The 25,051-nt window shown below is 41.5% G+C and overlaps 1 protein-coding gene and 1 long non-coding RNA gene across 2 annotated transcripts in view; both read right to left on the bottom strand.

The window, feature by feature from the left end:
- Positions 1 to 304: 304 nt before the first annotated feature.
- Positions 305 to 1,306, bottom strand: LOC118676489. The gene is made up of 2 exons (XR_004974118.1): positions 1,266 to 1,306; positions 305 to 677 (listed from the first exon to the last, which is right to left on the bottom strand). It is a non-coding gene; the product is annotated as an uncharacterized LOC118676489 (long non-coding RNA).
- A 275-nt stretch (positions 1,307 to 1,581) lies between these two features.
- SELENOT (selenoprotein T) overlaps positions 1,582 to 25,051 on the bottom strand; it is a 30,478-nt gene continuing 7,008 nt past the window's right edge. Inside the window, exons 2-6 of the mRNA XM_036349455.1 lie at positions 17,171 to 17,281; positions 16,524 to 16,650; positions 9,335 to 9,422; positions 6,579 to 6,732; positions 1,582 to 4,056 (exon numbers count right to left, since the gene is read on the bottom strand). Coding sequence (XP_036205348.1) covers positions 6,608 to 6,732; positions 9,335 to 9,422; positions 16,524 to 16,650; positions 17,171 to 17,281 — 451 coding nt within the window. The 3' untranslated portion in view covers positions 1,582 to 4,056; positions 6,579 to 6,607. The remainder of the gene's footprint in view (positions 4,057 to 6,578; positions 6,733 to 9,334; positions 9,423 to 16,523; positions 16,651 to 17,170; positions 17,282 to 25,051) is intronic.

Below are 25,051 nucleotides of genomic sequence, written 5' to 3'. Positions count from 1 at the left end.
AGATCCAAAATACTAACCAAAGGTTAAAAAACATGTCACATAATTAATTGGGACAATGAAGTCCTCAACTTGTTTCCTTAGAAACATAATCTGTGATGGAAGGAGACTCAGCTTGGGGTGGTGCACACACAATATACAGACGATGTATTATAGAATTATACACCTGAAACCTATATAATGTTATGAACCAGTGTCACCCAATAAAAATAAACGTCTTACCTGAAATCAAATAATATTGAATGTCAACTGTAATTGAAAATCTTAAAAATACATTTAAAAAAGAAACACTCTTCCTCTCATCTCATTTTCTCTTTTGCGTTCCAATTTTATTGAATTCTTGTTCTTAAGTTTTTCTATAAACATGAAGCAAATGTACAAAATTCCCTTCTGTCCCATGAACTACATTTTCTTCGAGGTGAGTCCTAAGTCTGGTGTTCTCTGGGGTACAGTGTTCCTCAGTGTGGACCATAGACCGAGACCATCCACATTATCAGGAAGCTTGGTTGAAATGCAAATTATCGGGTCCCATTTCAGACCAAATGAATCAGCATCTCTAAGGATGGGATCCAGGGATTTGTACCAATGATTTTTAGGCACACTCAATTTTTAAAGCCACTGCTTGCTGGAGTATACTTACAGTTACCACATTGTTTCCTTTTATCTTGTTCCTGCTTAACCTAGGCAACAGAAGACATTCTGTAAGTCTTGATTGAGAGTGGGTGACATAAGACTCATCCCACAGTAGGCGAGACCAGTTTATACTTTTCTTCGGGATCCTGTTCAGAGCTAAACCTATTTCTATTTGCTTCTCAGCAGCCAAGAGAAAAGGAGCCAGGGACTGTGAAGAAAAAACCTCAGCTGAAATTTTAAAAAATATCTGAACTTTGTTCTATCTTCTAGAACTGTTAAATTGTCTATACCAGTCTAGAGGAAAACACCCTCACTTTATCTCTCTCCAGATTTAGAGATAACAGTATGACTCTCAGGAATTGTGGAGGTTGGGGGTAAAGATGAGCAATGGCTCCTTTTTGCTCCACCCCCAGCACAGAAGCCACCAGAGCTGATAGCTCAGCAACACAGAAGCACAGTAGACTGCAGACTCAAGAAGTAGTTTAAGATCCAAGAATGGTAGGAGTTGAGTGCCAGACTTTGGGTTAGCACTGGTTGGTTTAAGAAGTCATTATAGCCCTAGCCGGTTTGGTTCAGTGGATATTCAGCCTGCAGACCAATGGGTCCCGGGTTTGATTCCAGTCAAGGGCACGTACCTTGGCTGCAGGCCCCTCCCCAGCCTGGGCCCTGGTCGGGGCTCGTGCAGGAGGCAACCAATCGATGCGTATCTCACACATCGATGTTTCTCTTGTCTTCCCCTCTCTCTTTCACTCTTCCTAAAAAAAAAAAAAAAAAATCAATGGAAAAAATATCCTCGGGTGAGGATTAACAAAAACAAAACAAACAAACAAACAAACAAAGTCACTATAAATAAACATTATTTGAGGACACAAATTTTTACAACATAAAGTTTTCCAAATACAGTTAACATATAAAGTGCTCTAGCATAGATTTAATTACACAACAGAGGGGTTACTTTCACACGAGCTTAATAAAAGTTTATTTTCACAATGTTTGAGAGGTAAGCCCCAAACTTTGTAATCCCTCACATTTCTCTCACAAGATTTTTTAAAAGCTTTAAAATTAAATATCAAATCATGCTTTAAAATTCTGTAGGCTATTTTTAAATCTAAATTTAAAATTATGACAATGATAAAATGCCAACAAAGTCCCAACTAAAAACGTTCAAACTAAGAATTACCATTAGGATCCTGTTTTATTTTGATAGTGGTTAAGGTTGATCAACTGCTGTTGTTGATGTTAGTGCCATAAGTAAATACCACATGTATATTCTGAAAACATATCTGTCTTGCACATCTTGATACTGAGGTATATAGCCATGTTTTACCAACTTTTTTTATTAATCTAACAATTTCTGCCACAATAGTAACTGTGGTGAAAACCCCCAATGACATTAGCAAACGTGCTATCAGGTTCTATGGTCTTCTAATTAATATAGTACATACACATTTATAAACTACAGAGCCACACTTATTTGCAAGCAATAAATTCTGAAATGTTAGGAATAAAACTATATTATAAATAGCTTCATTTAAACTTTCCCTTCTCCCTTAAATTTGTCTTTTTATATTCATTCTTTCCATTTTCACTAAACCCCATTAAATCCTAGATTTAAATATGGCCAAAGATAAAACAACAATATTGAGATGAATATCAACAAAATAGCTGAGTTTTATCATAGTGTGAACTACCTAAAGCTATTCTCTAAAAGACAATTTATCCACCCAGGGAAAACATGGAAAAAGTTAGAATCAAATTTTCCGTTTCTTCATGATTGATCCGCCAGATACAGTACATGGGAACATTTCCAAGGCTCCAGGTTGAAAAGTCTAAATACCAAAAGATTAACTGTCACTAGTGGAATGTCCATCAGCTAAAGAAAGACCCTGGACATACTCAACAATGTGTTCAACTTATAGAAGATAGGAAGTTTGAGCTGGTAAAAATCAAGTTAAGGCTTTAGCCCTAGTTGAAAATAACAAAATGTTATTACACCCAAATAATAAAAATCTGTAACTCCCCAGGTTAAACTGAATGAAATTAGGTTAACAGTCTGCAGTCTTAATGAAAAGAATAAGCCATTTTAACCAATTTTCTGCAGGCTAACTTCCTATCACCATGTCCCACCTCGAGGCTGTCACATCATGATCATTACCAGACATGCGTTCAACAAAAAAAATATTCAACGATAAAGTAAACAGTTGTGCTAAGTGTTTGTTTGGTGGGCCCAATATTGAATTATCTCCCAATTTTTCCATAAATCCCTTTACTTCCACTAACACTTTTATTCCTATATGGAGGCTGAAGTATGTTATGACTGTTGCTATATGACCTTTTTTCTACATCATGGTCCTACTTCTGCTAAATTACTCTTACAATCTTTTTAGAACTCTGAAAAGATATTAAACTCACTGAATAAAAAAATTTTCAATTTTGTACCTCAAATATAATAAAATTCTGATGTTAGGCAAGTTAAATTAGACAAGTGATCTCCATCCGTCTAATATTAATGTTGTAAAGAAGTTCAACTAAACTTTCTTTAGTGAGATGAGTTTCAATTACCCTAAAAATGGTAAATGATCTATTATTTGTTGTGAATCTAAAGTGTATCCCTAATGAAATTATCTGTAAGTCAAAAACAAAAATTTAAACAGACGACGGTTAAATATAATGTTAACAGGTACGCTGGGCAATAAATTCAAAGTTTTTATTTAACTTATATCTGCTTATTTTTTATTGAATTAAGTATAAAGGCCCAGTTAATCAATTTATTAGATTGGTCAAGGCAAGACACTTAAACTATAACAGAATTTTAAAAGCGGTTGGTCTTTTAGTTGTTTCTCTGGTATTCACACACGTGTGCACACATACACACACACAAACTGTTAGAGAATTTTGCATATAGGATCTCCCCCCATAATTTTGTATAATTAACTATTCAAAATCTGCAGTATTTTGAAACCTATATAAGTAGAACATAACCAAATTAGAGATGTCTGATAAACTCTTATAAAGGGAGAACTTCAGCTTATTCCCAAAAAGATAAATTCTAAACAAAAAAGGAAAATTCATATAAAATCACAACAGATTTAACAGACATCCTTGAAAAAAAATCAAATTCTAACTCATTTTGCAATTTTTTCAAATATGACTAAGGAAAAATGGTACAAGTAGTAATGTTTACATTTTTAGAAAACTATTAACTCAGTGGATTGGGAGGAGAAAAATTACTATACAGTATTATTGCACTCCACGAATGTGCAGAATTCCAAAATGTGCCAGCACTAAAAACTGTCTTCCATTGAGGTTTTCCAAGAGGTACAACGAGCCTGCTAAGAAACATCTGGTCTGTACTAACAGCTTGCTGTCTTCAGTACAGGCCTTCATAATGTCAGTCACGCTGCTCTTGCAAAAATCCCGTAATGTCTGAAAGACACATAGGAAAAAGAATATTTTATTTCAAACTTCACTCATAAAATAAACTCCTTTATCAGAAAAGAACTGAGAACATCTCTGCTAAGCAAAAGTTAACACCTCACCACATTCACACATATTTGCTTATAAATTTTCTATCTTGAGCATGCTAAAAGAATTTTTATACTCTTAGGAACTAGTTATTTAAAGGTAGGGAGAGAATCAATCCTATCTAATAAAAGAGAAACATGGTAATTAGCTGTACCTCTACTACCCTTCCCATCGGCTAATCAGGGTGATATGCAAATTAACTGCCAGCCAAGATGGCGGCTGGCAGCCAGGCAACTTGAAGAGAACATGAGGCTTGCTTGCTTCAGTGACAGAGGAAGCCAAAGTTCCCTGCCTGCCGCTGCCGGCCTCTGAGTTTGCAGTTTGAAACATTGTTACAAATATAGAAGCTAAACAAAACCCCAGAAACCTGCTTTCAGCCAGCCGGGATCTCAGAGCTGGAGTTGAAACAGTGTATCGATTATAGAACCCAAACAAACCAGATACCTGCTTTCAGCAGCTGAGGCCTAAGAGCTGGAGCCAAGCCTCAGAGCTAAAGCTGGCCCAGAATAAAAAACAAAAAAAAAAAAAAAAAAAAGGAGTGGTTGGGAGCTTCACTCACCCGCCAGCCTGAAAACAGCCCTCAGCCCTCTCACCCAGACTGGCCAGGCACCCCAGTGGGGACCCCCACCCTGAAGGGTGTATGACCAGCTGCAAACAGCATCAGCCCCTCACCCAAGCTGGCCAGGCACCCCAGTGGGGACCCCCACCCTGATCCAGGACACCCTTAGGGCAAACCAGCCAGCCCCCACCCATGCACCAGGCCTCTCTCCTATATAGTAAAAGGGTAATATGCCTCCCAGCACCGGGATCAGTGGAGCCGTGAGGCCTCCCGGCACCAGGATCAGCGTGACAGGGGGCAGCGCCCAAACCCCGATTGCCCTGCGGCTCTGTGTGTGACAGGGTGCGGCGCCCCAACCCCCTGATCGGCCCTGCTGTGTGTGTGATGGGGTAGAACCATAACCTCCCCATCGGCCCTGCCCTGAGTGTGACAGTGGCGGTGCCCCAACCCCCTGATCGGCCCTGCTCTGTGGCTGATAGAGGGCGGCGCCCCAACCACCCCCCACGGGCCCTGCTCTGTGTGTGACGGGGTAGAACTATAACCTCCCCATCGGCCCTGCCCTGAGTGTGACAGGGTGCGACGCCCCAACCCCCTGATCGGCCCTGCTCTGTGGCTGATAGAGGGCAGCGCCCCAACCGCCCCCACGGGCCCTGCTCTGTGTGTGACAGGGTAGAACTATAACCTCCCCATCGGCCCTGCCCTGAGTGTGACAGGGTGTGACGCCCCAACCCCCTGATCGGCCCTGCTCTGTGTGTGACAGGGGGCAGTGCCCCAACTCCCCTATCAGCCCTACTCTGTGCGTGACAGGAGGGAGCTCCCCAACCCCCTGAGGAACCCTGCTCTGTGCGTGACAGGGGGCAGCGCCCCAACCCCTGATTGGCCCTGCTCTGTGCGTGACAGGGGGTGGCGCCGCAACCTCCCCATCAACCCTGCCTTGAGTGTGACAGGGGGCAGTGCCCCAACCCTCCAATCAGCCCTACCCTGAGCGTGACTGAGGGTGGCATCACAACCTCCCAATCCGCCCTGCTCTGTGCATGACAGGGGGCGGTGCCCCAATTCCCCAATCGGCCCTGCTCTGAGCCCAACCAGGAGCTGCACCTAGGGATTAGGCCTGCCCTCTGCCACCCAGGAGCAGTCCTAAGCCAGCAGGTCGTTATCTTCCGAGGGGTCCCAGACTGCGAGAGGGCACAGGCCGGGCTGAGGGACCCTCCTTCCCCCGCGAGTGCACAAATTTTTGTGCACCGGGCCTCTAGTATATATATAAAAGCCTTAAGCGATTATTCCAAGCAAATGACTGGTCAACCAGTCTCTATGACGCGCACCAACCACCAGGGGGCAGACGTTCAATGCAGGAGTTGCCCCCTGGTGGTCAGTGCATTCCCACAGCCAGTCAACCTCCCCCGGCCGCTCCCCCTGGCCAGCAAACTTCCTGTGGTCCCTCCCCCTGTCCCTCCCCTCCCCCTGGTCCAGCAGCCAGCAGGCCCCAGCTGGCCCAGCCCCAATCAAGACTGGGCAAGACAGCCCAGATAGAACCTGATTGCTGGCCAGGCCTAAGGGACCCCACCTGTGCACATCATGCACTGGGCCTCTAGTATGTATATAAGCAAATAGTATAATATATCAATTCTGGCCATTAGAAGTTCATAGTCAAAAAAATAATATTATAAGCTCAATTATTAAGCCTTGAAGATAACTTAATATAACCTTACTTGATCTTTTCTAAATTTTAATGAAGAAAACATCCATCTGTTAAATCCCAAGTTGAAAACCTAAGTGATAATATATGTAATATCTAGTATCTTACTGATTCCTGATGTGAGTAAACTGATATCTATACATAGTTCTTATATTTTAAACTACTTACAAAAGAGTTTTCAGTGCTGATAGGTGGGGCTATGATCGATGATGTGGGATTGAATCCATATGGACATTGAGCTTCATTTCATTGTCAAGAATTTGAACAAGCTGTTGCATGGATGGAAGATGACCAGATTCCAGCTTAGACCATACAGGTACATCTATAAAAATAAATGGTACCAGCCCTCAAAATTAAAGATGATTCTGTAATAAACATTCACTCCACAAATATTTATTGTCTATGTACACAGCTGGGAATAAAAAAGTGAGCAAAAGAATTAGGCTTCTTGCTCTTAAGGAATTTACATTCTAGTAGGAGAATTGAAAAAACTATACAAATAGCTACAAAATCACAATTGTGTACTAAGAATTAAAACTAGAAGATGCTATGAGAGGGAGACCTGAGAGGCTGGAAAGGAGCTGTTACACTTAGTTTGTTTGGTTAATCTTCACCCGAGGATATTTTTTCCACCAATTTTTAAGGAGAGTGGAAGAGAGAGGAAAAGACAGAGAGAAACATCGATGTGAGAAAAACACATCGACTGGTTGCCTCCTGCATGAGCTCCAACCTGGGCCCGGGCCAGGGAGGAGCCTGCAACCAAGATACATGCCCTTGACCAAATCGACTCTGGGACCCTTTGGTCTACAGGCTGACATTCTATCCACTGAGATAACCTGGCTAGGGTGCACCTACTATTATTAAAAGGAGAGATTATAATTAAAAGTGAGAGCTGAGCCCTGGCCAGTTGTATCCAGTGGTTAGAGCATAAGCCCGAGGACCAAAGTGTCATGGGTTCAAGTCAAGGGTGTGTATCTCAGTTGCAGGTTCTCTAGCCATGGTGGGAGCACATGCTGGAGGCAGCCAATTGATGTGTCTCTCTCTCCCTCTCCTCCCTCCCTTCCACTCTCTATGGAAACCAATGGAAAAAATATCCTCAAGTGAGGATAAAAAAAAAAAGTGACAGCTGAAATATAGAATAGTAGTATAAGGGAGGCTGGAGAGGTAGGCAGGAACTAAATCAGGGATCAACAAATTGCAAAGGGACAGATAGTAAGCATTTTCAGTTCGAAAAGGTATACAATCTGTCACAGCTACTCAAGTCTCCTAGTGGCTTGAAAGCATGCATATATGAATAGGCATGGCTGTGTTCCACTAAGACTTTGTTTACAAAACATGCAGCATAGGATATGGTCCACAAAGTCTTGGTTTGCTGATCCCTAGGCTATATCATACAGGGCCTTTTTGCCATCCACATTAAATGTTCTGGTCTTTATCTTGAGAACAAAGTAAAGACAGTTAATGCATTTGAGGCAGTGAAGCAAGAAGATGAAATGTGCATTTTTAAAAATCACCCTATTTGGAGGTGTCAGCCAATCTATATAATAAAAGCCTAAGCAACCATTAAGGTGGAATGACCGGTGGCTATGATGCACACTGACCCCCAGGGAACAGATGCTCAACGCAGGAGCTGCCCCCTGGTGGTCAGTGCACTCCCACAGTGGGAGCGCCACTCAGCTGGAAGCCGGGCTCACAGCTGGCAAGTGCAGTGGCAGTGGAGGGACCCTCTCCCGTCTCTGCAGCAGTGCTAAGGAGCAGCGAGCCGAGCAGTAAGAAACAGCGAGCAAGCAGGCAGTAAGGAGCGAGGCGTCCTAGACTGCAAGAGGGATTCCAGACTGCGAGAGGGATGTCTGCCGAGGAACCCCCATTCCTCCAGTGCATGAATTTCGTGCACCAGAGCCTCTAGTTTTTCTATAAGAAACCAGATAGTAAATATTTTCTGCTTTATGGATCAAGAGGCAAAATCAAGGATATTATATAGGTACTTATATAACTAGAGAGATAAATTTAAATTTCTAATGTTTTTCATTGATGAAACTCAAAACTTTAGGTATAACACTAATTTGAATTTCATATAATTTCTGTGTATCATAAATATTCCTGTGATATTTTTAAAGAATTAGAATGTATAAAAATTATTGTTACCTTGAAATATAGGCCATATTTGCTAACCTCTGGTTTAGAGAATGTATTAGAGGGGAATAAGGTAATTGTGGCTTAGACTAGAGTGGTGCCAATGAAGATAAAGAGATGGAGGACCTAAGGACGGGGACTGATTTTTGAGACATGTAAAAGGTGGCACTGAGAAAACTTGGTAATCCATTAGGGTACAGAGAGTAAGGGCGAAGTGATTTTACCCTAGGTTTCTGACATGGGCAATTGGATGAAATGATAATAGTGCCATTAAATAAATGAGAAATGCCAGGGAAAGAACAAATTGGAATATACAGGAATTACAGGAAGCAGAAGTAATCAAGAGTTTGGGAATAGAAGTTTAAGATTCTGGGTGTAGCATCTAGATGAAAGATCTAGAACTCTGTAGAGCTATACATTCAGGGGTCATCACACAGATGTTATTTTTTTACATATGTTTTTATTGATTTTTTTTTTTTAGAGAGAGAGGAAGGGAGAGATAGAGAAGAGAGAAACATCAATTGGCTGCCTCCTGCATACCTCCTTCTGGGGATTGAGCCCACAACCCAGGCATGTGCCCTGACTGGGAATCAAACCAGAGACTCTTGGTGCATGGGATGACACTCAATCCACTGAGCCATGCTGGCAAGGCCAGATGTAATTTTAATGCCATGATAGTAGATGAGGCCATATAAAGAGATAATTTAGCATACTATGAGAACTAGAAAAGCCTGATGCTCACTATAAATCACCTAAAATTTATCACAGAATGTAAACTATTCAGAACTCACCGTTCAAAGTTATTTCAAATGCACCTGTTGACATACACTGGTTCTCAATCATGTTGCTCAAGAAGAAAACCATCATACATGCATAGACCTAAAAGATAATATAATTAAGTACAATATGCATGACAACTTAAGACATAGTAACCTTTAAGTAGTATCCTTATTTTTGGTAATTGCTATTTTTAATTCTACTTTAAAAGTTTCTATACAGACTTTAAGTAGTATCCTTATTTTTGGTAACTGCTATTTTTAATTCTACTTTAAAAGTTTCTACACAGACTACTAATGCGATATCCCATAAGTTCAATAATACACACAAAAACATAAAAATGCAATATTAATTCACAGCTCCATACATGATAAAGAACTTATATATGATAAGTTACATATATATGGTATATATCATAATATATATGATATATACATGTATATATATATACACATATATATATCATATATATGTGTATATATTAAGGTAGAGGCAGAATTTCTAGAGATCTCTTAATAGCCTTAGTAAGTTTAACAAAAGAATACCAGCATGCCCTAACCAGTTTGGCTCAGTGGACAGAGCGTCGGCCTGGGGACTGAATGGTCCCAGGTTCGATTCTGGTCAAGGGCATGTACCGTGGTTGCGGGCACATCCCCAGTAAGAGGCGTGCAGAATGCAGCTGATCGATGTTTCTCTCTTATCAATGTTTCTAACTCTCTATCCCTCTCCCTTCCTCTCTGTAAAAAATCAATAAAATATATTTTAAAAAAAAGAATACCAGCGTAAGAAGGGTTCATTTTATCATTTTTATAATATAATGAATAAATTCACAAGAGACTACTGATGCAACAATCAGCAACTCCATGTTTTCAACACAACATGTCCACGTTCCAAACAAATCATTTTAAGTGAAACTGTGAAATATGTATTTGGTCTTCCTCCCAGGTTATAGCACAGAGCATCTAAAAACCCTTGGAATTTCTAGGGTAATGGGAATGGGAAAAGTGTCTTTTGTTGTGTTAATGAAGTGATTTTTGATCAGTACCTAAGGATGGAGCTGACTACCAGGAAAGAGGAAAGACGGCCAGGTGATTAGAGCATTGGACATTTCCGTTTCAGGGAAAAAAAGAGGGATGGAAGGCCAAATTAGTTGCCAATTGCCAATGATTAAATTATTCATGCTTATGTAATGAAGTCTCCACAAAAACCCAAAAGGACTCAGATTGAAGAGCTTCCAGGTTAGTGAACCTTTATGTAACGATGCAAAAGGAAAAAGATGCAAGCAGAATGGTACACCTGGAGAGGGCATGGATGCTCCCTTCCCATGTATCTTGCCCTATGCATTTCTTCCATCTGGTTGTTTCTGAGATATCCTTTTACAATAAGCAACTAATCTAGTAAGTAAAATGTTTCTTTTGAGCTCTGTGAGCCACTCAAGCAAATTAAACAAACCCATGGAGGTGTCTGTGGGAACTTCCACTCTGTAGCCAGTTGATCAGAAGCACAGGTATCAACCTGGGCTTGCAACTAGCATCTGAATACCATAGTGTGTGTGTGTGTGTGTGTGTGTGTGTGTGTGTGTGTGTGTGTTGGGGGATGGGGGGGAGGCGGGGGGCCAGGAGATGTGTCTTGTTGGACTGAATTCTTAACCTGTGGAATCTGATGTTATCTCCAGGTAGATAAGTGTAAGAATTGAGTTGAATTCTCAGACACCCTGCTGATGTCCAATAACTGGTGTGATGGAAACACACACACACACACACACACACACACACACACACCACGTTTAAATTGGGTCCATGAACCCAAAAGACAAACTAAGAAAAAAGTAGATAAGAAAGCACAGGCATCTATCTATATATATAAAAGCCTAAGCGACCGCTATGACCAAATGACTGGAACGACAGGTCGACAGTTGCTTTAACACACACTGACCACCAGGGGGCAGACGCTCAACACAGGAGCTGCCCCCTGGTGGTCAGTGAACTCCCACAGCCAACCTCCCATGGCCCCTCCCCTCAGCCAGTCAACCTCCCGCAGCCCATCGCTCCAGGCCGGCCAACCTGCCACAGCCACCCCCACCCCCGCTGGCCAACCTCCTGCAGTCCCTCTCCACCCCCAAATAGCCAGCCCCAATAGGCCCCAATCGGGACTGGGTGAGACGCACCGATCACCCCCAATCGCCGTCCAGGCAGAGAGACCCCACACATGCACAAATTCGTGCACCACGCCTCTAGTATTAAATAATGTTCATTTGCCTTTGAATGCAAATCTTTACCCTTCCAAAAGATACAAGAAGCTCCCTGATGGACAGAGAGCTTTTAATTTAACAAAATCACCTGACTAAAAGAAGGATGAGTAAGGATGTCAATTCACAGAAATGTGTTTCAGAATAATAATTCAAAATGTCCATAGCAGGTGAGAAAGAGATTTCTGAGGAGAAACCAAGATGGCGGCATAGGTAAACACCAGGAATTGCTGCCTCCCACAACAAATTCAAAAATACAACTAAAAGACGGAACGGACATCATCCAGAACCACAGGAAGGCTGGCTAAGTGGAAATTCTACAACTAGAAGGAAAGAGAAAAGCATACCGAGACTCAGAGGAGGTGCGGTGTGGAAGTAAAATACAAAGGTATGGAGGTGCATGTGGAGAGGGCTGGTGGCTGATGACATGGTTGTCTTTTTCAATCGGGAGGGAGTCTCAAGCTCTGAGCTCCAGTTCTGGGCGAGTCTCTGGGGACCCAGACTCATGCGGGAGAAACGGGACTGTCCGGCATCGGTTGGAACTAGAGGGCAACTTTCTCTCAAAGGTGCTCGCAGCAATTGCTGGGACACTGAGAAGCAGTGCCTCTGAGGGCAGGACTAAGAGCAGCCATAACTGCTCGCTCCGCCCTATTGATCTCCTGGATCCCGCCCCACCCAAGCCATGCACTGAGGCTTTTGCATATGAAAGGCCCGGCCCTTTGTAATCTGAAAATTACTTTACAAACTGCAGCAGGCCCACAACCCCAGGGCAACTTGCATTGCTTCACAGCTGGTTTCTGCTGAGTAGCCTCAGGAAGAGGCTAGATTAGCACCTCCTTAGAGATCCAGAAGCCAGTTCTCCCACTGCAAACACAGCTGATTCTCACAGCCAATTGGCCTGGAGGTCAATCCCTCCCAGGGTTACCTACAACAATCAGGGCTTAACTACAACAAGACTGCACAAAGCCCACAAGGGGGTGCACCAAGAGAGTCCACCTCAGGTAATTGGGGAGGCTGAGCCACTGGGCCCTATAGGACACTTAGCACAGAGAGCCACTCTATCGACACAGCGAAGCATAAAAAATGCCGAGACAAAGAAACAGGACACGAATGACAGAAATGGAGGAAAGCAAACAACTGGATATAGAGTTCAAAACCACACTTTCAAGGTTTTTCAAGAACTTTCTAGAAACTGCCGATAAATTTAGTTAAGACCCTCAAAAAGTCTGGTGAGACAGCCGATAAATTTAGTGAGATCCTCAAGAAATCTAGTGAGACACCCTTGAAGTTGTGATAAAGGACCAACTAGAAATCAAGCATACACTTACTGAAATAAAGAATATTATACAGACTCCCAACAGCAGACTAGAGGATCACAAGAAGCAAGTCAAGGATTTGAAATACGAAGAAGCAAAAAACACCCAACCGGAAAAGCAAAATGAAAAAAGAATCCAAAAATACGAAGATAGTGTAAGGAGCCTCTGGGACAACTTCAAGTGTATACCAACATCCGAATTATAGGGGTGCCAGAAGAAGCGAGAGAGCAAGATATTGAAAACCTATTTGAAGAAATAATGACAGAAAACTTCCTCTACCTGGTGAAAGAAATAGACTTACAAGTCCAGGAAGCACAGAGAACGCCGAACAAAAGGAATCCAAAGAGGACCACACCAAGACACATCATCATTAAAATGCCAAGAGCAAAAGACAAAGAGAGAATCTTAAAAGAAGCAAGAGAAAGAAACTCAGTTACCTACAAGGGAATACCCATACGACTGTCAGCTGATTTCCTCAACAGAAACTTTGCAGGCCAGAAGGGAGTGGCAAGAAATATTCAAAGTGATGAATACCAAGGACCTACAACCAAGATTATTTTATCCAGCAAAGCTATCATTCAGAATTAAAGGTCAGATAAAGAGCTTTACAGATAAGAAAAAGCTAAAGGAGTTCATCACCACTAAACCAGTATTATAAGAAATGCTGAAAGGTATCCTTTAAGAAGAGGAAGAAGAAAAAGGTTAAGATACAAATTATGAACAACAAATACACATCTATCAACAAGCGAATCTAAAAATCAAGTGAATAAATAATCTGATGAACAGAATAAACTGGTGATTATAATAGAATCAGGGGCATTGAAAGGGAGTGGACCGACTATTCTTGGGGGGGAAAGGGGTGTGCGGGGTGCAGGAAGAGACTTGACAAAAATCGTGCACCTATGAAGGACAACAGTGGGGGCGGGGGTTATGGGGGCGGGGGTTATGAGGGCGGAGGGTGGCAGGGGACCCAGGTGGAGGGGAGCTATGGGGGGAAAAAAAGAAGAACAACTGTAATAATCTGAACAATAAAGATTTAATTTAATTTAAAAACAAAGAAGAGTTTTCCCTGCCCACCTTCCCCTTGAGCTAGGTGCCCTTTGATTTCATAGAAGTTACCCTACCATTTGGAAATAGAAGTCCAGGAAAAGAACACACAAGAAGTGTAATGTAAGCTACAGTTGTCAAGTACATTCATCTTCCACAGTAGATGTCTATAGAGGTAATGCACTGAAGATCTTTTGAAATCAACAGAATAAACATAATAAAATATTATCAAGAAGTACTTAACCTCTAATTCTTAATCCTATGAGAATCGATGTTTTATTAATAACAGGGCAGAGGTAGCACCTGAGGTTCCCTAAGAAGAAAAAAGTACAGCAGGAGTCAGCTAAAGGTAGTCTCAGTCTAGAAGTAAAGAACAAGACCACATAGGACTCCAAAAGGATAATGCTTCTTAGAAGGAAACTTGTGCAATCTCATCAAGAGAGAAAAAAAACTTAGTCCCATTTCTTACAGCAGAAAGGTAGACCCTCCAGAAAATAAGAGTTTAAATAAAACAGATGGAAAGAGATCTACAGAGAATGTATGCTGTGGCAGGACCCTACAAAGAAAAAAAGAAATAGCACAAAGTCTTATGCATATATTGTTTCAGGTAATTTGCTAAACAGATTCCCATGAACAGAAGAATCAAAGGACAAATAATAACGAAGTATGTGTGTAGGTTTTGATAAGAACAATTCAGTAAAATCCCGTTTTTAACATGAATAAAATCATTAATGCTCTAACCAGTTTGGCTCAGTGGATAGAGCATTGGCCTGCGGACTGAATGATCCCAGGTTCAATTCCAGTCAAAGGCATGTACCTTGGTTGCGGGCACATCCCCAGTAGGAATTGTGCAGGAGGCAGCTGAATTGATGTTTCTAGCTCTCTATCCCTCTCCCTCTCCCTTCCTCTCTGTAAAAAATCAATAAAATATATTTTTAAAAAATCATTAATACCCATATCAGTAGGTATTAAAGGCATACATTATGTATATACTAGAGGCCCAGTACACGAATTCGTGCACCAGTGGGATCCCTCGGCCTGGCCTGCAGGATCAGGCCAAAACCAGCTCTCCAGCATCCCCTGAGGGGTCCCAGATTGCAAGAGGGCGCAGGCCAGGCCAACGGACCCAACTCGTGCACGATCAGGGTTGGGGGGAGACATGGGAGGTTGGCCAGCTGGGGAGGGGCCATGGGTGTGCTCCAGGGCATGTCCGGCCCATCTCGCTCAGTCCCAATTAACCGGACCCCAGCAGCAAGCTAACCTACGGGTCATAGTGTCTGGCCCTGTGGTCAGTGCACTTCATAACAACTGGTCAACCGGTTGACTGTCTGCCCCTTAGTGGTCAGTGCACGTCATAGCGAGCAGTTGAGCAGCATATCATTAGCGTATTATGCTTTGATTGGTTGAACAGCCAACTAGTAGACCAGACACTTAGCACATTAGGCTTTTATTATTAGGTCTAGAGGCCCAGTGCACGAATTCATGCATGGGTGAGGTCGGCCGCCCTGGCCCCAATCGGGGTTGATTGGGGCCCGGCCGGTCGGGAGGAGGAGATGGCGGGAGGTTGGCTGGCCGGTCGCCCCAATCAGGGCCCTATCAGGGCCGGGCTGGCTGGGGGAAGGGGTTGAGGGCAACTGGCCGGCGGGGCCCAACCCTGATTGAGGTGGGGGGGCCAATGGGGTGGTCAGCAGCTGGGGGAGGGGCCATGGAAGGTTGGCCAGCCAGCCCCACCCGATTGGGGTGGAGCTGGCTGGGGGGAGGGGCCATGGGCTGATTGGGGTGGTGGGGGCTGATCATGAGCCAGCAGCCTGGGGGAGGGGCCACAGGTCGTTGGCTGGCCGGCCCCACTCCGGATTGGTGGTGGCGGGGGGGGGGGGTCTATCAGGGGTGGAGCTGGCTGGGGGGAGGGGCTGCGGGCCAATCAGGGTGATGGGGGCCCATCGGGGGCAGAGGCCGCAGGAGGTTGGCCGGCCGGCCCCACCCCCTATTGGGGTAGGGGGGAAATCAGGGGTGGAGCCGATTGGGATGGTGAGCAGGGCTGGCCAGGGGAAAGGGCCATGGGGGGTTGGCCGGCCGCTACGCCCTCAATCAGGGTAAAAGAGGCCAATCAGGGGCGGGACTTGGGGGAGGGGCCGCAGGAAGTTGGCTGACCAGCCCCGCCCCACTCCCCGATCGGGCTGGTTCACTGACCGCAGTGGGTATCATAGTGACCAGTTGTTCCAGTCGTTACAGCATTTCTGTCACTGGCTTTTATATATATGTTATGTATATATTATGCTTTGCTGGATATGATTAGCCTAGTTATAGAATCAAAATCAGGTTTTAAATTACTGTGTCCAGTTTCTACTAAAGTAATACTTCCCTATCCTTCAAATAATAAAACAATTTAACCATTCTTACATAAATATGAAAACTAAAGCCAAAAGAGGTTAAGTGCCTTGCCCAGAGATAAAAACTGGTTTAAATTGAAAAAATATATGTAAACAGGTTAATCGGCAATAAGTACTTAAAAAAAAAAAAAGGAAAACTCATTAAAACATATTCACTGACAACCTAAAATCTTACAGTTGTCAAAGCTATTAAGTTACATACCTTATTTTCTTGGCCCCATTGCCAGATGCTAGGAGCCTGCATGCCAAAGAAAGCAAAAGGATCCTTGCCAACAATTATTAAGCCTATTAAAACTAGTTTGAAGATTGACAGGAAAGATGCTATGTGTCTATCAAGAGAAAAGAAAAATTCATCAGAAGCTGCAAATTCTCATTTACTTCAAAATTTCATTAACTCAAATGTATGTGTACAGACATTTTTAGACACCAAATCTAAAAGTTATTAATTATAACTAGTGAAAAAAATAGTGACTAGTTTATTGACCAGTTTTAAAATAAAAATGTTATGTATTTTAAATCAATCAAAAATTAACTTATAAGATTACATATACTATTATTTTAACAGTACAGAATTTTATGCCATTGACTATAAAAATTTGGGAGTTTGTGGTCTATCTACACAATAACAATTACAGAAAAACACATCTTTTGAAAAGTTGCCATCTAGAAAATGATTCTCCTCTTCTCCTTTCCACAGAAAAATTCTAAATTTGCTTTTTATGACCGTGTTCTCTGTGTATTGTTACAACAAACTAAGAAATGATAATAACCAATAAATTTAATTGAACCAATTCACAAAAGTTTATAAAGTCAAATTCTTTTCCTCCTAAGTCACTAAAATTTACTTACCTATATATTGGTTGAGGGAGGTAATTCTCTCCTTCAATGCGGATGTCTGGGTACCGCTGGCTAATAACCCGCATGTACTCCTCAAACACCCGCCTATAACCTCAGGAAACACTGCAGAAAAACAAAAGTGCTACCTGTTAAGTGATTTAAAATATGCCAAGATTGCTTTTGCAGTTGGACAAAGCCTAAAATTACCAAGATTAAAAATGTTTCTCAAAAACAGTCACAAATTAATAATGATTGATGCTGGATAATGGGCATAGAGGGTTTTTTTTTTTCCCACAAACTTCACATATTTAAGTTACCTCACCCTCAAGTAAACCCTTCCGTTAGTATATTACACTTTAGAGATTTGGGTTACTGTTGATCAACAGCAAATACCTACTCACATATGTCAGTGCATCTTGAGCTCTCAAATCAATTTGGCTTTTTAAAAAAATCAATGACTACATAAACACTGAAATAAAAACAACTCTTATTCATCTGAAATAGGGAATTTCAAAAATGGGGCACACGAAGCTTAAAAAAATACCAAGGCACGAGACATGAAACTCTGATTCTTATTCCCCTTCTGCCACTAACAGGGCAAACATACCTGCTTAATCACAATAAGAGGAACTTAAATAACTTTTAGATCCCTTCTGACTTTAAAATTTGATTCCACTTTGTGAAGGAAAACAAAGATTGGGAAGATAATTTTCAACAATATGATAGTAATCCATATCATTACTCCAGAAATTAAGTCAACAGTACCCAATCATCTTCATTAAAATTTCTGAACTACTAGATTATGGATATGATATATGCTGCCCCAACAAGAAAAGAGGAAGTATGCCACCAGTGCATATATAAGAGGGGAAAAAAGTATACTGATCAAAGGACTGAAGACACAAATAAAAAAATCTCTCATGTTCATGGGTCAGAAGAATTAATATTGTTTAAATGTCCACACTACTCAAAGCCATCTACAGATTCAATGCAATCCCTACCAAAATTCCAATGGCATTTTAACAATCCTAAAATTTTAATGAAACCACAAAAGACCCCAAATAGCCCAAACAATCTTCAAAAAGAAGAACAAAGCTGGAGGCATCGTACTTCCTGATTTCAAATTATATAGCAAAGCCATAGTAATCAAAACAGTATGATATTGGTGTGTTTTCCCTCCTGGATGCACCCCTGCACCTTGCCCTTTACCCCTCTTCTTCCCTCACAGGTGTGCATCTCCTAAATTCTAAGGGTCCCCAAGAGACTTGCAACCAAGAGCAATGGGCGGTAGCAGCTCCTTGGCAGCTCCTCCTAAGCTAAGCCCCTGAACCTGTCTCCAAGGCTGCCTTTTCTCTGCTTTTTCAATGAGATGACAGCAGTCCTGCCTTGGCTCACTTCTTTTCACTGTGACTTTTTATTTCTCAGTGAGCCAAAGCAGTCCCACCTAGGCTCTCTCCTCTTGCTTCTTCTGCCCGAAGCCCTTCCTTGTTTCACTGTTCCCAGCTTTAATAAATGTACTCTCAAAATTAAAAAATTTTTTTTAAAAAAACCACACACACAGTATGGTATTTGCATAAAAACACACAGCTCTAGCCAGTTTGGCTCTGTGGATAGAGCACTGGCCCATGGACTGAAGGGTCCAGGGTTCTATTCTGATCCAGTGCATGTATCTCAGTTGCAGGCTCAATCCCTGGCCCTGGTCAGGGTGCATGCGGGAGGCAACCAATTGATGTCTCTCTTACACCAATGTTTCTGTCTCTCCTCCTCCCTTTCACTCTCTCTAAAAACCAATGGAAAAATATCCTGTGGTGAGGATTAACAAAAAAACAAAAACAGACACACAGATCAATGGAGACAGAACAGAGAGCCAACAAATAAACCCATATATGGTCAATTAATTTAAAACGAAGAAGCCAAGAACATACAACGGGGAAAAGGACAGTCTCTTCTATAATGGTGTTGAGAAAACTGGACAACTAGCTGCATGCAAAGAATTAAACATCATACACAAAAATCAATTCAAAATGAATTATAGACCTGAAACCATAAAATTCTTAAAAGAAAACATAGGAGGGAAAGCTACTTGACAACAGTCCTAGCAATTATTATTTGGATTTGACACCAAAGCAAAGGCATCAAAAGCAAAAATAAACAAGTGGGCCTACGTCAAACTAAAAAGCTTCTGCACAGCAAAGGAATCCATCAACAAAATGAAATGGCAACCTACAGAAAAGGAAAAAATATTTTCAAATTATCTGATAAGAGGTAAACAGCCAAAATATATGAGGATCATACAACTCAATAACAAAGAAATTAGGGAAAAGGCCCTGGTCGGGTGGCTCAGTTGGCTGGAGTGTTGTCCTGTACACCAAAAGGTTGTGGCTTTGATTCCCATTCAGGGCACATACCTAAGTTTTGGGTTCAATACTGATCAGGTGCATACGAGGGGCAACTGATCAATGTTTTCTCTTACACCAATGTTTCTTTCTCGTTCTCTCTCTTTCTCTCTCTCAAATCAATAAAACATAACTTCAAAGTGAGGATTTAAAAAAAAATTGGACAAAGGACTTGAATAAACGGCCAACGTGTACATGAAAAAGTGCTCAATATCACTAAATACGAGGGAAATGCAAATCAAAACCACAATGAGATAGCACATCACATCCTATGTCTATCATCAATAAAGAGGAGATAAGGTTGGAAAGGACGTGGAGAAAAGGGAACCCTGTACACTATTAGTGGGAATGTAAACTGGTGCAGCCACTACAAAACAGTACATAGGTTCCTTAAAATATTAAAAATAGAACTACCATTTCATCAAGTCACCTCACTTCCAGGTATATATTTGAAATAAATGAAATCACCATCTCCAAGGAATATTTGCACTCCCATGTTCATCACAGCATTATTTACAAGTAGAGGCCCCGTGCACGAAATTCGTGCACAAGGGGTGGTCCCCTCAGCCCAGCCTGTACCCTCTCCAATCTGGGACATCCCTATCATAATCCTGCACTACTGGCTCCTAATCGCTCACCGGCCTGCCTGACTGGTCGCCCCTAACTGCCCTTCCCCCGCTGCCAGCCAGGTCGCCCCCAACTGCCCCATCCCTGCTGGCCTGGTTGCTCCTAACTGCCCCTCCCTCGCCAGCCTGGTCACCCCTTACTGCCCCTCCCTACCGGCCTGGTTGCCCCCAATTGTCCCCCCACCAGCCTGGTCACCCCTAACTTCCCCCCCGCCAGTCTAGTCACCCCTCACTGCCCACCATGCCAGCCTAATTGCCCCCAAATGCCCCCCATGCCAAACTGGTTGCCCCCAACTGCACCCCCCCCAACTGCCTGCCCCCCACCGGCCTGGTCACCCCCAACTGCTCCCCCTGCCAGCCTGGTCGCCCCACGCAGCCTGCTTGTTCAGTTGTTTGGTCGTCCCTCACTAACCCCCCTGCCAGTCTGGTCGCCCCACACAGCCTGCTGTTCAGTTGTTTGGTCATCCCTCACTAACCCCCCTGCCAGCCTAGTTGTAGGCAGCCATCTTGTGAGGGTATGAGGGTCAATTTGCATATTGCCTCTTTATTATATAGGATAGCCAAGACATGGAAACAACCATGCCGAATGAATGAATGAAGAAAACATGGCACAAGCCCAGCCCATTGGCTCAGTGGTTGAGCATTAGGAGGTCACTGTTTGATCCCTGGCCAGGGTACATGTCCAATTGTGGGCTTGATTCCCAGCAGGGGGCTTGCAGGAGACAGCCAATCAATGATTCTCTCTCATTACTGATGTTTCTATCTCTCTCTGCCTCCCTCTCTGAAATCAATAAAAAAATATTTTTTAAAAAACATGGTACATATGATACAACGAAATATTATTCAGCCAAAGAAAAAGGAAATACTGTCATTTGGAATACCATGGATGGACCTTGACCATATTACACTAAGTGAAATAAATTAGAGAAACATGGTTATTTTAGATTCCACATATAAGTAAGATCTAAAAAAGTTGAACTCGCCCAATCAGTGTGGTTCGGTGGTTGACCATCAACATATGAACCAGGTCACAGTTCAATTCCTTGTCAGGGCACACACCTGGGTGGCTGTCTTGGTCCCCAGTAGGGGGTGTGCAGAAGGCAGCCGATCCATGAATTCCCTCTCATCACTGATGTTTCTATCTCTCTCCCTCTCCCTTCCTCTCTGAAATCAATAAAAATATTTTTTAAAAAGATAAAAAGTTGAACTCACAGACAGAGTAGATTGGTGGTGGTCAGGTGCTGAGGGTTGGGAAAATGGGGAGATGCTGGTGAAAGGATGAAAACTTCCAGTTTTAAAATGAAAAAATTCTGGGAATCAAATGTACAGCGTGATGACTCTTATGAACAATACTGTACTGTATACTGGAAAGTTGCTGAGAATAGATATTAAATGTTCTCACCATAACAAAGATAATTATGTGAGATGATGATGTGTTCACTAACCTTTTGTAGTAATTGTTTCACAACATACCTTGTGTGTATGTATGTATGTGTGTATATATATATACATATATATATATATATATATATATATATATATCAAATCATCACCTTCAGTATATACAATTTCTATTTGTCAATTACACTTCAATAAAACTGCAAAGGGGAAGGTGGATGGAACCACCATATCAACAGAAGAGCTTACAAATTCAGGTAAGATTGTTAAGTAGTTAAATACATTAAGTTCTAAGTTAAGGAACACATAAATATAAAGCAATGAAGGTACCACTTGATCCAGAGAAAGCAGGATTAGCAATTAAGTTATAGTAAAATAAAACCTCATATGATAGCTTTTTTAATTACACTGCCATCAATGAAAAACACCAAACATCACCATCAACCCAAGAAAAGGGCATCAAGTTTATATCTGACAAGGTGAGACAGTACAACTATCAATAGATCTCAACTTAAGAAACTAATTTTTTAAAAAAGTGAGAAATTTAGTCTTTCTTAACAATTAATACTTTCTCTATATTTAGAATAAAAATTTCATGAAAGATTATGTCACTAAAAAGTAAGAAATTTTTTCAAAGGAAGACAAATCTCTATAGCTAAATTCTTAAAAGAACTTATAAATTTCTAGATATCTTATCTTTACTAAGCATTCACCTTATCTAATATTTTCTTATTACTGTTCTTAGATTCACCAAATATTTTATTTTGCCACAACTGCTTTTTTTCTGTAAGAAATTTTAATGATGCTTCTATTATAAAAATAATCTAGATTACCTAGGTACCTATCTCCCCTGAAACCAAGAAATGCCACCTGAGTTCAATGCTCAAGTTTGCATTGGTGTTTACAATGAAGTTGATTATCTAAAATAACAGTATCTAACTTTTAATGCAATATTTTCAGAACTAGAGACCTAATTAAGTTGAAACTTCTTTTTTTAATAGATGAACGGAAAAACATGAAGCCCAGAGAGATCAAGGGACTTTTCCATGGTTACACATCCATGTATCATTAATTAATTCACTCAAATATTTATTGAATGCCCATTATGTGTCAAGCATTATATTAGGCAGTGGGTAGATAGTGGTGAGTAACCTTTGTTAGGGCTGAGACTAGAATACAGACTTCATGACATGAGATCCTAGACCACTTCCACTAGATCCCAATAGAACAATTAGATAATACAAGAGCTATCCTTCCCTGTGTCCAGGAACTAAGTTATCTTTGACCACAATGCCACAATCAATTGCTCATATTGTTGGCCTCCTGGTGGGAGAGATCTCTGAGGTTCTTCCATGGTGAAGACATAGATTCTCCCTCAAGGAGACCTAAGCTTGTGGGTCACATTTGCTCTGGGAGTTCCAATCCTTCACCAAGGGAAGCCTAAGAGCCCCAGTTAGAGAGTTGTGTCTATGTGCAGACAACACTATTGGTAGATTCCTACCAGTTACCGAGTTTTCTGGCTACCGTGCTCAGAAGCCTGACTCTGTCCTCGGTTCTCCCAGTCCCATGTCTCAGATCTTTGCACCAAACTCCAGATGAAACTGGCCTATAACCTTGAAATTCAAAAAAAGACTTTAAAACTGTAACTTTCGTATTTTGAAAATGAAGCAGTTTACAAGACAAACAAAAAACACCATATTTTTATACATAAGTAAACTTTCTTCTCTATATTTGCCTTCAGACTCATAAAGAAAAACCAAGGAGCTTTTTTCCTATATAATTGTTTTCCTCAAAATAATTTTATTTCTTTTTTAAAAACTATTTTTCTATTGATTTCAGAGAGGAAGGGGGAGGGAGAGATAGAAACATCAATGATGAGAGAGAATCACTGATTGGCTGCCTCCTGCACACCCATCACTGGGAATCAAGCCCAGGCATGTGCCCTGACCTCCTGTTTCATAGGTCGACGCTCCACCACTGAGCATGCTGGCTGGGCTCAAAACAATTTTTGTTTTGAAATAGCAATCAATACTGCTGACAGGATATAAAACATACATACTGTTTATCGAGGTGGGCAAAATGTTAAATTAAAGGCAAACATACTGGTACATCATAAGGAGCAGTAGTCATTCCATAGCAACTATCACACCCATATCTTTCAAGTTATTCCATTCTTCCTGGGTCAGTGAGTAAAACTATGACTTGTAGTATACGCCCAACAAATAAATATCTAAACATGCTAAAAATGTTGCAATAGCTGCCCATTCCTTTTGCCCCTGGGCCAAAGATCCTTAAAAAGTAAATTTAAACTTTGAAGAACATCTTAAGTTTAAGTACTAATTGCTTTGAAAATCTATTAATACAGAAATATCTTACTTATGGATTCAACTTTTGCAACTGCTCAATCTAAAATATTTCTCACAATACTTTTCTAAAAGAGCTTGCATATAAATTAGGTGATCTGTGTATAATGAATAGAAAGGAAATTTAGGAAATACAGAAAAATCCTTTGTCCATGCTAACTATTTCAAATAGATTCTGTGCTTTTTAAAGTCCATCATGTTTTCAGTCTCCTAATTCATGGTGCTAACCAACCCACTTTTCCCTTTTCTTATTATTCTTTTTTGTTGTTGTTGTTTTTAATACTTACCCCAGGGAATTTTTCCCATTGATACTCAGAGAGAGTGGGAAGGAAGGAGGAAGAGGGGAGAGAGTAAGGGAAACATCATGTGGGATATACCCATTGGCTGTCCCTAGCACAAGCAAGTATTGAACAAATATTTATTGAAAAAATATTGAATGTAGAATAGAAAAGTTTGTTTTAAGCTATTTTGCACAATGATCTTTCTCCCTTCAATTCCATTTGTGTGTTGTATGCTCTTTTGTTCTATTAGCAATTAAAAATGTATACAATTAACAGATGATCTATACTGAACTAAAGTTAGAGTACTCATAAGAAATATAAAATAAGGAAAAAAAGCAACTGAAAGGAAGGTAAAAATTAGTTATCTTTTGCAGGAAGCCATTCACTGCCGATACTATCATGAGAGTGCACCAAGGAACGCGGGAAGGCCGATGGACCTTGGGCATTAGCAGGGCTAATGCCAAGCACCATTGTTCTGTTGAGATAGTGGTGGCTCAAAGCAATTTCCTGATCTAATAGCCTCAAAGTAAATGTTTACTGAACCTTACTGATCTTTACTGATCTTTATTGACCTTAGAGAGAGTCTGTCTGCTACCTGTTTGCTGTGCTTTACTGAGGGCAAGATATGTATCTAAAATTGAATAAAAAGCGGACAAGGCCATGTTTCAGTGTGCCTCTCCAAGAGAGAGGTCTCCACCTGGCCCCCCATACCTTCTAAATTCATATTTCTTGTATAGTATTTTCATTTGTGCACTGGCCCCTTCTTCAGATCCTGAACCCCTGCTGCAAAGGTTGTGGAAATCTTTTGCTAACAGTGATGATTACCAGG

Source organism: Myotis myotis, unplaced genomic scaffold (genome assembly GCF_014108235.1).
Source record: "Myotis myotis isolate mMyoMyo1 unplaced genomic scaffold, mMyoMyo1.p scaffold_m19_p_2, whole genome shotgun sequence".
NCBI lineage: Eukaryota > Metazoa > Chordata > Mammalia > Chiroptera > Vespertilionidae > Myotis > Myotis myotis.
The sequence above is the reverse complement of the archived record's forward strand: the minus strand, read 5'-3'. Positions and strand labels throughout refer to the sequence as shown.